The sequence below is a fragment of the Rana temporaria genome, chromosome 3, assembly GCF_905171775.1.
Source record: "Rana temporaria chromosome 3, aRanTem1.1, whole genome shotgun sequence".
In the NCBI taxonomy this organism is placed as follows: domain Eukaryota; kingdom Metazoa; phylum Chordata; class Amphibia; order Anura; family Ranidae; genus Rana; species Rana temporaria.
The window spans coordinates 115,023,780-115,039,894 of NC_053491.1; the positions used below are offsets into that span (position 1 = coordinate 115,023,780).

At 46.9% G+C, this 16,115-nt stretch overlaps 1 protein-coding gene across 2 annotated transcripts in view; it reads left to right on the forward strand.

Annotated features, from left to right (window-relative positions):
- Positions 1-16,115, forward strand: part of MKLN1 (muskelin 1) — an 83,763-nt gene that overhangs the window by 46,881 nt on the left and 20,767 nt on the right. For both annotated transcript variants that reach the window (XR_005747884.1, XM_040343302.1), the window contains exons 13-14: positions 7,459-7,606; positions 10,190-10,304. Coding sequence is in view for 1 of the 2 variants with exons in the window: in XM_040343302.1 (XP_040199236.1) it covers positions 7,459-7,606; positions 10,190-10,304 (263 nt within the window). In the remaining variant the exon portion in view is untranslated. The remainder of the gene's footprint in view (positions 1-7,458; positions 7,607-10,189; positions 10,305-16,115) is intronic.

Genomic DNA, 16,115 nt, shown 5'->3' on the forward strand with positions numbered 1-16,115 from the left:
CATAATGTGCGGCTTGTGCATGTGTAGTGGGCACCCTGCTGTGAAGCCACAAACCATCAGAGCCGGGTGCCTCTATAGTTAATGCTGGCGCCGAGGACTGAAGACTGTCCCCGGTGCCCCCTTGGATGAACACATCTCTAGATCCAAGTAAGTATCTGTTTATTTAAAAGTGAACAACTACAGTTTTTTTATAGCTGCTGACCTTTAATTTTTTTAGAAAACCGACTGGAGCTCCACTTTAACCACTTCAGCCCTGGAAGATTTGGCCCCCAATGACGGGACATTTTTTGCGATACGGCACTGTCACTTTAACTGACAATTGCGCGGTTGTGCAACGTTGTACAAAATTAAAATTGTTCTTTCTTTCCCACAAATTGAGCTTTCTTTTGGTGGTATGTGATCACCTCTGCGTTTTTTTTACCCCCCCCCCCCCCCTTTCAGTTTAGGCCGATATGTGTTCTACATATTTTTGTCAAAAATAAATCGCAATACGCGTATATTGATTGGTTTGCGCTAATGCACCGATACAATTTTTTTTTTTTAACAGAGTACCAATGCATTTTTTGCAGGTACTCGCCGATACAGATACCTATCGCCTAGGAAGAGGGGGGGTTTGGGAGGTGGTGGGGGGTTGTTGTTCGAGAGTTGGGTGGTGGGAGGGAAAGGTAGTTGAGGGTGGGGTGAAATAGGGATTGTGGGGTGGGATCGTTGGGTTGGAAAAGGCTGTGATCGCTGGGGGGGAAGAGGATGGAGATAGGAGAGTTATTGGGAGACATGGGGGCAGAGGTGATGGCTGTTTAGAGAGAAGGAGAAGGCAACAGGCATAGGTGACTGCAGGCCATGGTACAGGGAGACATCCAGAGACTGCAAGTATTTGTACAGGGAGACAGACACTGCAGGCATGGTACAGGGAGAGTACTAAAAATAGTCACTGATTTACTGTATAAATGTCATTGGCAGGGAGGGGGTTAACGGGGCGATCAAGGGGTTAAATGTGTGTCCTAGGGAGTGTTTCTAACTGTGGGGGGATAGGACTGGCTGGGGGAGGAGACCGATTGTTCCTAAACAGTAGGAACAACTGATCGGTCTCCTCACCCCTGACATAACAGAGATCTGTCTATTTACATTGATGAACATCCATTCTGTCTCTGTGTGGAGCGATCGCGGGTGCCTGGTGGACATGGCGACTGCCGGGCATGTGCATCGGCTCAGTCGTCGCATGCACTCCAGTGGTCTTAAAGCGGCTGATATACAGCTACGACGGCTCGCTCAAGGGAGCCAGCCTGCGGCAGCATAACTGTGGCAGATGGTCGGGAAGCAGTTAAAGGCTAAGTTCACCTTTGGGAACATGTTGCATGTTCCACCCATTTTTAGTGACGGCAGTACGGGGAGAAGTTTCCTGTACTATAGCTGCCCCTTTTTGAAATCGGCATGATCGCGTGTGGCTCTGCACACACTGCTTTGCGTGAATGAACTACAAGCCCCGACATCCTTTTATGGCTTTTGGCTTGTAGTTCATTCTTCCTGTCTTATTGTATCTACTTGACTGTATGGGATGTACGGGCACATGGATACACTGACAGGTTTGCAGGATACCTGCATGGCACCAGCTGGTGCAGTGCTTTACATGCTCAAAAATAAATAAATGCACTTTTTTTTTTTTAACCTGCAAATAAGATAATTTATGCGTCTTTGGTTATGCATATTATTCTAGATTTGGTACTATATGTTAAAGTGATATTAAAGTCTTGGTTTAAAAACAAATGACAAACTTGTACTTGCTCTGTGCAGTGGTTTTGCACAGAGTAGCCCGGATCCTCTTCTCTGTTCACCTGCCAACATGTCATACTTGCCTCCCACTGTGCAGTTCGTTTTGCACAGAGTGGCCCGATCCTCCTGTTCTGGGGTCCTGCGGCTCCTCCCCGCAATAGATAACCCCCTCTCTCCCGAGGGGGTTACCTTGCGGGCGCGCTCCCGTCTCGTACACTAGGCATCCATAGCCGCAGAGTATATGACTCGCCCCCAGCGTCATTGGATTTGATTGACGGCAGCAGGAGCCAGTGGCTGCGCTGCTATCAACCTATCCAATTAAAAGCCGAGAAGCTGGAGGGAGCGACGCGGGATTCACGCCCATGGAAATTCGGGACTCGGGTAACTAAAACGGGGGGGGGGGGGAGCTGGGTGCCGGACACTGCAGGGTGTTTTTTCACCTTGAGCGGAGGTCCACACAAAAATTGGCACCTTCGCTTTTCGGAAATCTCCACCCCCCTCCCCCCCCCACTCCGGTGTCACATTTGGCACCTATCAAGGGGGAGGGGGGTGCAGATATCTGTATAATACAGGTATTTGCACCCACTTCCGGGCATAGACTCCCACGGGAGTCACGCACCTTCCCGCCCCCTCCGCTGTCTTCTGGGAGACACAAGGTCCCAGAAAACAGCGGTACCAGTGAGGACGCGCATGCGCAGTAGGGAACCGGGAAGTGAAGCCTCTTCGCTCCACTTCCTGATTCCCTCACCGAGGATGTCGGAGGGCGCAGCCGAGAGTCGAGCAATTTGTTGGCTTCGGCTGCCGACATCGCGGGCACCCTGGACAGGTAAGTGTCCATTTTATTAAAAGTCAATAGCTGCAGTATTTGTAACTGCTGGCTTTTAATATATTTTTCTCTTATCGTCCATGGACGGACACAGCTTAAATATTGACAAGTGGGTTATGTTCCCTGTTTACAGGAGAGGACTAGGCAGAAACATGTTGGATAATTAAATACATGTTACATTAACAGAGTTCAACAGCCCCGCCCAGGGGGCGGTCCCTCCAGACATAACCCTCCTCACTGCAGCATGCAGCCTCAGTTTCGTTCTGCCTAGCAAGAAGAAGGGCGTATGGCTCCCTTTGGGCCCAGCGCCCTGAGGAAAAGATTTTATTTTACTTTTTCTTGAAGAATCTTCTTTCAACTGTCGGCTGAGAGACAGGCTGGATAATATAGATCCTTGTAGTCTACTCAGTCCGACCAGCAAGCGTGGGCACACCTTTGCAAAGAGGCTGGGTCTGCCACGCCATACCCCATGACTCCTGGGCCGGCGAGCTTTGCTCCGAGGTCCACATATGACTGGGCTGTGGTGTTGTCTCACTCACAGTGGACCGGGCCGACAGCTACCTCCATTGCTGTTGTAGTTCTGTCAGGATTGCGTCAGTGGGTCCTCGCATGGAGGGGTAAGTACACTCCCTCCGGCTTCGGTGGTTTGGTACGGCTGTGGTTCGGAGGTCCTCTTCTCCCTTCCCTGCTCCTTTTCCCTTTGCTGCATTGCTAACATTGCCGCTGTCGGGGGGGGGGGCTTGCTTCCTGAGGGGACTGTTATCTCGCCTGTGTTTTTTTTTTTTTGTATGGGGCTTTCCGGTGAGGGGTTTTTCACTGTTAAAAAGCTCTAGGCTTTTCCTGTTTAAACGCGGCAATTTTGCCGCTATTTGGCTGGCACCATTTTTTGGGAGGTTTTTCAATTACATTGAAAACTCCCATTGGCGGCCATTTTGTCGTAGCCGCGCTATGGCACAGCTTACATTGCTGCCGGCCATTTTCCTGTGGCCACGTTCTGAATGCTCAGCTGCCATCTTGGAGTAGTCCTGACCCCTAGTGCTGTATCCTACGGCGCACACAGGTCCCTGCAGATGCCGCACAGTTACCTCATGGTTCTTTTCCTCTCACGCCATGTGCTGAGAGCAGACGGCAGCGATGGGCAGTCTGCTCCTGAGGTGAGTCCCCTGGGTGCCCCTGGTCAGCGCAGCAAATGGGTGAGATGCCCTAAATAAGGCCATAAGGCATACACCTACATATTATACATACACACTATGTAAATATTATTAATGTTTGGAGTCCGTATCTGGGTCCTTCCCCAACATGCTGGTGGTGGCAGCTGGTGTTAGCACCTGGATTCCCACAGAGACTTTGTTAGTCCTGAACATGTTTGTGCCAGGGTGGGGGTGGACTGCGGACGGGCGGTAAAAGAATGCCCCCTTCCCCCGTTATCCCCTGGGGAATCCTCTGTTATGGAACCATGGACCAGGTACCTGGGTAGTAAAAAAAGCAGGATAAGGCATTTATGGGTGTGCTTCTCACTGCTGCAAGGGACTCTCTTTAGCTGGATAGTGCAGCTGGGTTTCCGCCTAGGGCTCTGTCTTTTTTGGATCACCCAAATCGGACTGCTCTGTGTAGGTTTTTTCCTTCTGTGCCCTTCTTTGATAATTTCTAATATGCGGAATGAGAAAAGCCGCTGAGGGCTTTTGTAGTCCCTCACCGCCGGGCGGTTCAGTGCCCCTTTTGAGGAGAGCCTTTTCAAAAGGTGGGCTTTTTTTCTGGTGGTGGACCCTCCGGGTGTCATGTATAGGTGACCACTCTCCCTATTACGGGAACCCCCGCTTGTATGGATCTGACTGATAGAAGATCCGAAGTACTGACCCGTTCCATGTTTACCATGCTGGGGTCTGACTTGCAGCCTATTGTGGCCACTACTCTGGGGTCTGTCACTCACGGAGTGAGCATTTTGCACCAGACAGTGGAGGAGCACCGACTCTCTCCCGAAGTTATTAGGCTAGCGGACCAGCTGGTCCAGGGCCTCATATAAGTCTGTGATGCTTCATTGAATGCTGCACCCTTGTTATCCAGGACTTCTGTTTCAGAATGGTTTTATGCACACACAGGTGTAGTGGTTAACTCCATTACTTGGCAGCAAGAGAGTCATTGGTTCGAATCCGGACACTGACGCCAATCTGCCTGGAGCTTGCATTGTCGCTCCCTGTGTCTGCGTGGGTTTCCTCTGGGTACTCCAGTTTCCTCCAAAGGCATGTGTGCATACACCTACATAATATACATACGCACTATGTGTGTGTATTATTTATGGGCAACCCTCCCAGGCCGTCAAAGGCCCAGCTGGGGGACTAATCCGTCCCTGGATGCGTAAGCCGATCATGCCGGCACCAAAATCCTGCCAATGTATGTAGCCTTCCCTCCCTGTCTCTAGGTGGGGGGGGGGCGGCTTGCAGGTTCACAATTTGGTGAAACCTCCCTGCTCTCCGACCAGTGGGTCTGCGAGGTGGTCTCTTCGGAGTACTAGATAGGGTTTCCTCCTATCCACAGAACAAAGATCTTTCCTTGTGTCTTCCTCTCCGGTGCCTGTCGGTCTGCCTTGTGCAGTGTGGGACTTGCTAAGCTGCGGGGTAATTTTACCTTTCCTGCAGGACGAGAGGTTTAGGGTTTTCTATGGGCCTCAGGCCCAGAATACCTTTGTGAACGTCGGGTAGTTCCGCATGGAATCCATTCGTTCGGTGGTAGCTGCGCTCCATCCGGGGGACATCCTGGCGTCGTCGGACATCAGAGACGCATACATGCATGTCCCGTTTTGCGCATGTCAGTGTTTTTTCTGTGCTTCGTGATGAGAGAGGGTCTCTGTCAGCCTGTGGCCCTCCCTTTTGATCTGGCGTCGGCACCATGGGTTTTCAGCTAGGAGCTCGCACTTATCCTAAATTTGTTGGGGCAGCGAGGCTTTGCCTCATTGGCTACTTGGACGACTTTCTTCTGAGAGTAGCTTCTGTCTCAGACCTAGTGGATGTGTTTTTCCCATTCAGACCCTCTGAAGATTCGGGTGGGTGTTAAGCGTTTAGGCCAGAAGGTGTAGCTCAGTGGCAGAAAGCCCGCCTTCCATTGTGCGACCCAGGGTTCAAATCCTGGGCATGCTAGGATCCGACTCAGCGTTTTAAGTATCTAGGGTTGATCCGGACTTCTCGGTGGCGAAGGTCCTTCTTCCCCTGGAGAAATTGCAGACTCTTCAGTTTGCGGTGAAGGTATTGGCATCACGCAATTGGTCTTCTCTCCAGGCACCTGCTGGTCCGGGGCCTGTAGGTAGCCTCCTTCGAGGCGGTACTGTATGCCCAGTTCCACACTCGGGTTTTCCAGGGGAAATACTGTCCAGGTGGTAAAAATCTTGTCTCTGAAATCATCAGATTCCGGTGCACCACCTAGTCAGTCTCTCTGAGTTGGTGACGGAGATCCCCGATTCTTCAGTCCGGGAAGTTGTTTCCTCCTTCCAGTGGTCGGTGTTTACGACGGATGCCAGCCTCACGGGTTGTGGGGGCACCTGGGGGGTCCGGTCTGCCCTGAGTCGCTGGACTTGCGTGAACTCGGTAGCTACCCAGGGTCGTGCCTTAGTTGGGAGACCACCTGGGAATTCCAGGTGCTGTCTACCGTTGTCCTACTATTTTAGGCGATCAGGCTATGCTTCTCCCCGTGGTCTAAGGAGGTTGCAAGGTCGTCCGATCTGGTTTCAACCGGACAACGCCACGGCTTCGGTCTACTATCAGGTATACCGGCAGGCAGTCTACTGGAGTCACCAGATGCTTTCTCGGTGGATCAGGCAGGCTGTCATACAGGCCTATGCTCTTAAGGGATGGGCCCCTCTTTCCGGTCACGGCACTTTCGACCAGGGCAATTGGTGCTTCCTGGTTTTTTTTTTTTTTTCTGAGATCATGCGTCGGTCTCACAGGTGTGCGAGGTGGCGACTTGCTCGTCCGTTCACGCTTTTTCCAGAATTTACATGGTTGCAGTGAGTGCATCTTCTGATGCTTCTTTCGGTCGCTAGTTTTTGCAGGCGGCTGTTTAAAGTTGCACCTCCTCCGTTGAGGAGCTCTGCTTGTTTTTGGGTGAAGTTAAAATTGGTTTTACTAATATATTTCCCACCCCTCGTTCTTCCCACTTGTCAAGATTTAAGGAGCTGTTGTCCGTCCATGGACCATAAGAGGAAATAGGATTTTTTTTGTACTCACCATAAAATAATTTTCTCAGTCGGACACAACACCCACCCCTTCTTTTTAGGTTTGTACTGCTTGTTGCGAACTGAGGCTGCATGCTGCAGTGAGGAGGGTTATGTCTGGAGGGACCGCCCCCTTGGGCGGGGCTGTTCAACTGTTAATGTGACATGTATTTAATTATCCAACATGTTTCTGCCTAGTCCTGTCCTGTAAACAGGGAACATAACCCACTTGTCAAGATTTAAGGAGCTGTGTCCGTCCATGGACGATAAGAGAAAAGGCTTTTACGGCGAGTACAAAAAATATTTTTTTATTTTTTGGCGGACCTCCGCTTTAATTCATAGGATGCATTAAGGTGAAAAAACCTAGGTTTACAACCCCTTTAAGGTTAAACTTATTTTTTTTTTTTTTTTATTTCCCCTTTGGATACAGCGTAGAAGGGTTAGAACCTCGGTTTTTATTGCAGTCTGTGTTACTGCTGGGTAGATTCACATGGGTTTGTACACCATCATTCTAGAAACAATGTGTTCATTTATATGCTGTGTGTGCATCTCAAAAGTGACCATGTTTCTAAAACTTAAAAGTAAATTTTTTTGTTACATCCTTCAAAAACCTATGATAACGGACCTTAAATGTTCTAACTAGCATGATTTTTTACAGTTCCAATGACCGGTTTCACTCAGAGAGCAACCATTGATCCAGAGCTGAATGAAATCCACGTTTTGTCAGGTTTAAGTAAAGACAAAGAGAAAAGGGAGGAGAACGTCAGAAATTCTTTCTGGATTTATGATATTGTCAGGAATAGTTGGTATGTATAGACACTCACAAAGTAATGTTTTATTTGTATAATTTATGTACAGAAATAATCTTAACTAAAAGTGGAGCGCTAGAAATCAGCCCTGTAAAAATTGGTACCTTTTTTATCTGCTTCCTGCCTGACATACATATACATACGTCCTTGGGAAGTGGTGGTGATGTCTGGGTTATGGCTGCAGCTGCACCCATGATTCCTATATCATTTTATTCAGCCGACGATTTATTTATTTTTATATATAAAAGTATTCGGAGCAATTACATAAAAAATTGTTAAAACCCCCCATACTCATGCACAAATGCAAATCTGCATTTGGGTCCACACACTGCAAACATTGGATTGAGAAATAATTATTGCACCAGACTTTCTGTGTAACTGTAAACTGGTGACCTGTAGTTTGTCACTGTTCCAGGTGATTAAGCAAAGCGTGACATTTGCACAAAATTGCCATTCTAATGTGTTTGTGTGCACAGAAATTCAAGTTTATTTTTGTTCCTTAACCACCGGCTCAAGTATATTTATTTACGTTGACACAATGGTGTGTGTGTGTGTGTGTGTGTGTGTGTGTGTGTGTGTGTGTGTATATATACCGTGTTTCCCCGAAAATAAGCACGGGTCTTATATTAATTTTGGGAATCAAAAACACAGTAGGGCTTCTTTTCGGGGTAGGGCTTACCATTTCACGTGCTGTCTTCTTGCCCCCTCTCCCTGCCTGCCTGGCAGGAATCCCCAGTGTGAAGTGAATCAAACACGGTTGTAAACTCCAAGAATCCTTTCTATTACAGCGGAAATATCATGAAAAAGGTGTGTGTTTCTGTGTCGCATACCTTCTTACAGTGCCACTCTGCGCTTCCATAGACGGCTGGAGCTCTCTCCCACGATCCAAGCATTGCAGAGGGAGGGGGGGCAGACATCCCCCACCGACAGGCAGGAAAATAAAACATCAGCTAAGCGCCCCTCTGCGCCTTCCATAGCCCCCTGCGGTACAGCTTTGCAGAGGGAGGGGGGCCCGAGATCCCTGCTGACAAGCAGGAGAAGAAAACATCATCTGAGTGCCCCTCGGCGCTTCCATAGCCCACCGCGAACCAGCATTGCAGAGAGAAGGGGGCGGAGATTCCCACCGCTGACAAGCAGGAGAATGAGATCAGCTGAGTGCTCCTTGGCACTTTCATAGCCTGCGGCGATCCAAGCATTGCAGAGGGAGGGAGGGCGAGATCCCCTGCTGACAGGAAGGGGAAGAGGAGGAGATAAGCTGAACGCCGAGTGTCACTGTATACGGAAGGTATTTGACTACAGATTAGATTACAGAAACACACACGCTAGGGCTTATTTTCAGGGTAGGGCTTATATTGCAGTCCCCCTTGAAAATTGGGGTAGGTCTTACTTTCGGGGAAACACGGTATATATATGTGTGTGTGTGTGTGTGTGTGTATATATATATATGTATATATATATATATATATATATATATATATATATATATATATTAGTGTCGCCTTTAAGAAGTGGCATTGTGGGTGCGTGCCGCTGGCAGCATGCGCCCGCCTGCCGCGAGCTCCACGGACTCTATGTTCACAGAGTGACCATACACTGATCACAGCTCCCTGTATTCGGGAGCGGTGATCAGTGTCGTGATACACGTAGACCCCCCCCCTACAGTTAGAAGCACTCCCTAGGACACACTTGACCCCATCAGCGCCCCCTCCTGGTTAACCCCTTCACTGCCAGTCACATTTACACAGTAATCAATGCATTTTTATAGCACTGATTACTGTGTAAATGTGAATGGTCCCAAAATGGCTCCAAAAGTGTCCGATGTGTCCGCCGCCATAATGACGCCGTCACAATAAAAATCGCTGATTGCCACCATTTACTAGTAAAAAAAAAAAAAAATATTAATACAAATGGCATAAAACTATCCCCTATTTTGTGGACGCTATAACTTTTGCGCAAAACCAATCAATAAACGCTTATGCATCCTTATCCTTGCGTGTATCCCTATCTATATGTACCCTTCTAGATGTTCCTGTATTTTTACAGGCTGGCCTTTTTTATTTATTTTATTTTTTTTAATCCATATTTGGCTGAAAAATATTTAACTCTCCTTGGCTATTTATGAATGTCTTTATGCCCATGGTAAAGAATATGTTCAAAATGCATTCTGCTTTGTTCTTTGATAACTCCTAAGAATATCGTTGCCATACTCCTTACCTATTAGAATGGATGTGCTGGTAATAGATAAGTGAAGCTCAGAAATTCATTTTTTTTTTTTTTTTTTTTTTTTACTTTGCAATAATACAATTTGGGATTTTTATGATGTATACTTTCTTTGGTGTCTGTGCCCCAAAAGACCCAGATACCCACCTTTTTTACTTTTGTATTCTTTTTAGTTTAGGTTAGTTTGTTTCTTTATTGTAGTCTTCAACTTGAACCACTGATGTAGAGTTTGTCACAATTCACGGTGACTTTTTAACAAATACGTTTCCTTTAGCCTACTTGCCTACATTGATATTATTTTATCTTATCCTGTTTTTTTTTTTTTTGTTTGTTTGCTAATTTTGCAATTTGTATGTTCAGGTCTTGTGTGTATAAAAACGACCAAGCATCAAAGGAAAATGCAAATAAAAACCTTCAAGAGGAGGAACCTTGTCCAAGATTTGCACATCAGCTTGTTTATGATGAATTGCACAAGGTATCGTCCCCAAATTAGTATTTCTTACAGTACACCTGACATGAGATGTATGAGGGCTGCCTATGCCTTCTAAGAATGTTAGTTGACTGGCTGTCTAGTTTTAGTGTTGGGACACTAATCTTTTACACCATGCTTGTTCTAGACCTGAGAAAGCATCAATATGACAACCATGCAACAAATATATTTTTAAAATGAAAAACTACCACTGGCATCCTTCATACCTCTGTAAAAACAAGTGTATGTTTAACCCTTTCACGCCGAGCGTACGCATATATGCGTCCTCGGCTTTCAGGGGTTGTACCGGGATGATGCCTGCAGCCGCAGGCATCATCCCGGTACCGTTGTTTAGAGCGGGCGATCGGCTTTCCAAACATAACAACCGATGCGGCTAAAAGCCGCTCGGTTGTTATGCCGGAGGAGCGGGAGGGGACATCCCCCCCCTTCCGCCGCCTCTCGCCGCTCTGACCGGGCCTCCCGTCCCACCGGGAGACCCGATCCACGATCCGGCGCCTCCAGCGTCTCGGCGCGCTCTGAAACAAAGCCGTAAACGGCTTTGATTCAGTGTCCGCATTGAAACCACGGAAGCGGCGTCATGACGTCACTTCCGGGTTTCTCGGCTGCCAATGGCGCCGGATTTAAAAAAGTACACAGTATTCAGAATCGCCGTTTTTGGTGATCTGAATACTTTGAAGTGCAAAGGAGGGCTCGGAGGTCTTTTAGACCCCCGATCCCTCCATAAAGAGTACCTGTCACGACCTATTGCTGTCACAAGGGATGTTTACATTCCTTGTGACAGCAATAAAAGTGATCAAAATGTAAAAAAAAAAAAAAAAATTTTATATTAGAAAAAATAAATAAATAAATAAGAAAACAAAATTTTTTTTTTAAAGCGCCCCCCTCCCCGCGAGCTTGCGCAGCAAAGAAAGCGCATACGGAAGTCGCGCCCGCATATGGAAACGGTGTTCAAATAACACATGTGAGGTATCGCCGCGATCGTAAGAGCGAGAGCAATAATTATAGCACTAGGCCTACTCTGTAACTCTAACCTGGTAACCGTAAAAAAAGTTTAAAGCGTCGCCTATGGAGATTTTTAGTTACCGTAGTTTGTCGCCATTCCACGAGTGCGTGCAATTATAAAGCGTGTCATGCTTGGTATCTATTTACTCGGCATAAAATCATCTTTCACATTATGCAAAAAAATTGGGCTAATTTTACTTTTTCATTTTTTTAAAATTCATGAAAGTAAATTTTTCCCAAAAAGTTGTGTTTTTAAAACACTGCCGCACAAATACCGTATGACATAAAATATTGCAACAATCGCCATTTTATTCTCTAGATTCTCTGCTAAAAATATATATATAATGTTTGGGGGTTCTAAGTAATTTTCTAGCCAAAAATATGGATTTTAACTTGTAAACACCAAATGTCATACATAGGCATAGGCATGAAAGGGTTAAGTGCTAGCTAAAAAATTTTTGGTTTTGGACGAACAGGTTTTGTCTCCAACTAGTTTATTGGACACGTTGGCAAGATGACTCCCATGTTTGATCCAATTGTGACAAACCTCACTAAAAATTCCTAAAAAAAAAAAAAAGTCCTAAAAATGATTTCACTTGGCTGTTTTCAGTTCTCTGTATTGCTAGGGTAAACCTAGGGGTGATTGAGGACAACATTTCTGAAATTTGATTGGCTGTTGTGAGTGACTGCACTTTATTGATGGTTGCATAGTGTTTTCAATAGCCATTAAGGATCGCCGATAATTCAGAAAAGTTGTATGGATACAAATAAACTCTCTATCTTAATGTGGCCATGTAAAGTTTATTTTCATTTTATATCTTAATTGTAAGACTTGGTTTTATTAAATATCATTTGTGGTGTTTTAATAACCTCTTACCAAATAGTCTGAAGGCAAGATAAATTAATGCTACGCATGTGTACATGGTCATATTCTCTTGCTTTTTGTCAACTGTGGTTTGTTTAACCTCTTGACCACCGCCCCATGTCAAAAAGACGTCCTCTTTTTAAAGTTGAATATCTCGATAACGGCAGCAGCTGCTGCCACAACCGAGATATTCATCTTTTCAGGGGGCGGTGGTGTACACGATAACGGCGGTCTCCGCGGCGGATTCGCCGCGAGATCGCCGTTATCGGTGGCGGGAGAGGGGCCCCCCCCTCCCGCCGCTCTCCCGCGCCCTCCGCCGCTTACCGGAGCCGTCGGTAGCGGCGGAGGGGATCGGATGTGTCCGGCAGCTGAGCGGGGACGGGACTGAAGGAGAAATCTCCTTCACCCGTCCTCATAGCTCTGCTGGGCGGAAGTGACGTCAAAACGTCAGTCCCGCCCAGCGTCTTAAAGAAACATTTTTTTTTTTTTTGTCATTTGAAAAAATGACATTTTTTATTTATTTTTTATTTTTTTTGCATTTAAGTCTAATTATGAGATCTGAGGTCTTTTTGACCCCAGATCTCATATTTAAGAGGACCTGTCATGCTTTTTTCTATTACAAGGGATGTTTACATTCCTTGTAATAGGAATAAAAGTGATCATTTTTTTTTTTTTTTTTTTCAGTGTAAGAAAATTATAAAACTAAATAAAAATAAATAAGAAAACCAAAAAATTTTTTTTTAAAGCGCCCCGTTCCGACGAGCTCGCGCGCAGAAGCAAACGCATACGCGAGTAGCGCCCGCATATGAAAACGGTATTCAAACCACACAAGTGAGGTATCGCCGCGATCGTTAGAGTGAGAGCAATAATTCTAGCCCTAGACCTACTCTGCAACTCAAAAAATGCAACCTGTAGAATTTTTTAAACGTCGCCTATCGAGATTTTTAAGGGTAAAAGTTTGACGCCATGCCACGAGCGGGCGCAATTTTTAAGCGTGACATGTTGGGTATCATTTTACTCGGCGTAACATTATCTTTCACAATATATAAAAAAATTGGGCAAAATGTATTGTTGTCTTATTTTTTAATTAAAAAAAGTGATTTTTATCCAAAAAAAGTGCGCTTGTAAGACCGCTGCGCAAATACGGTGTGACAAAAAGTATTGCAATGACTGCCATTTTATTCCCTAGGATGTCTGCTAAAAAAAAATATATAATGTTTGAGGGTTCTGATTAATTTTCTAGCAAAAAAATTGTGATTTTCACATGAAGGAGAGAAGTGCCAGAATTTACCTGGTGGGCAAGTGGTTAAAAATAAAGGGGATTGTGCGTGTTTTTTTTTTTCTCTAATATGGAAAATGCATATCTTGTACAGGATACAGGACCTGTATTCATAGACCATGGGTTATATGCTGTTCCCTTTAAGTGATTGGACACTCGGTGTACTTTAAAACCATTACATTTTTTCCATCTGAAGCTTCTGTCAACATTTGACTGTTTGTTGGCTTGTGCTCCCTGAGAGTTCCTGGTTTCATTACCTTTGGTGTGTACTCTGTGTACCATACCCTAACCTCACTGTGTGGGGCTGGCCTGTAATGTTGGCTTTGGGCACTGGATCTTGCTGTAGGTGCTCAACTTGGCATGAAATGCAACATGTGACGCTGCAGGATGCTATACAGGCCCATGATCCATTTTTATGGTTCAGACTAGGGTTGTCCAGATACCGATTGTGACGGTATCGGTATGATATCCCCGTCAACGTTCCCTTCTTCCCATAACGAAAATCACCCCAATATTCCACGAGGAGGGATATCCCTGGAATCGCCCAGAAAGCCACACATGAGACCAGCTTACTGCTTGAACAACACAGACTTTAATGTTATAACACACAGCTTATATGTCATTTCCAAAACTGTTACAATGACAAATCTCCGCCCCCCTCACACTGGGGCTTCCATACAGATGACTAAGTAGACACGACGGGGCCGATGCTGAAACACATTTTCTTTAGACAATGACATCAATGACGCTGAGCACTAGCTGTACTGAATACATCAACCAGACCGCTCGACCCCGCATATAGAGAGATAATTACCACAATGAAGCAATCAGAATAATTAACACAAGCCACTTAAACCCAGCTCTCCTTCACACAACACAATAGATCAATTAACCTTTAGAAATAGTGAGGGGACATTAGCACATCAATAACCTGGCTAGCAGGGAGCAGTAAACTGAGACATATAGGCAAATGTATCACAATGGCCCCCCTTTTGCTCCCTGCTCCGGCAAACCCGGTTGGACCTTCCCTGGTCCAGTAGGGTTGACGGGTTCAGAGCTATTAGTCAGAGGTTAACTCCGTTTGGCATGACTGACCTCCCTTGGCAACTGCTTCAGACTCAGGTATGTCACCGGGTCGTCAGATCACACGCCGGTCAGTCCCCAAGTCTTTGTGCGATCTGCAAAGTCACCAGAAGTCAGTGTGAAGACAGCGAATGGGTCTGTGCGCCGCCGTCTAGGTGTCCCGCTATGGGAGGGGGCAGGTTATGGCTCTGAAGTGACAACCCCAGGAGATTCATAAAAAGAAAAAGTTATATTTGTTGAAATGCTGTAGCACTGGTGCTCAGAGTCCGGGGGGGGGGGGAGGGGAATCAGAGCCCCATAAGGTCAGCCACCCCCTGCTCCCTCCGCAGCCGCCGGTTCTCCTCTTGGAGCTTCTCCAGCTCCATCTCCAGTTCATGCTGCTGTGACCTCAGGTGGTTGTTCTCCTCCTCCATGCGGCTTATGCATTCCTCCAGCTCTATGTACTCACGGATCAGCTCCTGCTTGCTCATGTCCTGCAGGCTCTCCACGTGGTCCTTCATCATCAGGAACTGGGTGGTGGTGTAAGGGGCCACCGGTGGGCCCTTGGCGAACATCTCGGCCCGCATCTGGGGCGCCTGCTGCGATTCCATCTCCTCCAGTCGCTTCTTCTCCTCCCAGGTCCGCTGGTTATATGACTTCCAGGACCTCTTCTTCTTGAAGGGTGGCCGGCGGTGCCTCTTTCTACCCAGCTCCCTCCAGGGCCCCTCCGGCTCAGGGCTGTCGCCCATGACCAGCTGACAATGGTGTTCCCTGTTGTCCGTAATAACAGATTGTACCATGAGGGCTTCGTAAGGGGTGCCCAATGGTTCTTCCTGACCCAGCTCCTTTGGATCCCAAGCCGAGTCTACACAATGGGCTGCTGCTGGTGGGCGGTACCCAGGTTGAGACCAATTTGACCTGGTGTTGTCATTCATGGGGCAATTCTGCTTGAAGTGACCCAGCTGTTTGCACCGGAAGCAGCGTTGTTCGTTGCCCTCCTGGCGATGATAGCGAGGGCTAGATGTCACCAGTCTGTTAGGAGGTTGGTATCTAGCGGTTGGTGGGTGTGAGGGCACCGTTTGTGGTGGAGGTTGTTCCTGTGGTGTGACCTGGTTCGTCTTGCGAGTATCTGCATATTCATCCGCCAACTTCGCGGCCTCTGGTAGAGTCATGGGCCTGCGATCTCTCACCCAATCTTTGACGTCCGTCTGGATGTGATTGTAAAATTGCTCCAGGAGCATTAGTTGCAAAATGTCCTCTGCGGTGGTGGCCTGGCTGCTGTTAGCCCAGTTAGAGGCCGACCGGGACAATTGGCATGCCCATTCCGCATAAGAGTCTTTCGTGGTTTTGCGTGAGTCCCTGAACTTCTGTCGGTGGGACTCTGGGGTTACTGCATAACGAGCCAGGAGCACTTCTTTAACCCGGGCGTAGCTATGAATATCCTGATCTGGCACGGTCCGGAAAGCATCAGAAGCTTTGCCTGACAGTTTGCCTGACAATATTGCAACCCAGTCTCCTCTAGCTATTCGGTGCAGGTTACATTGTCGCTCAAAATCCGCCAGGAAGTTATCAATCTCACAGTCCTTTT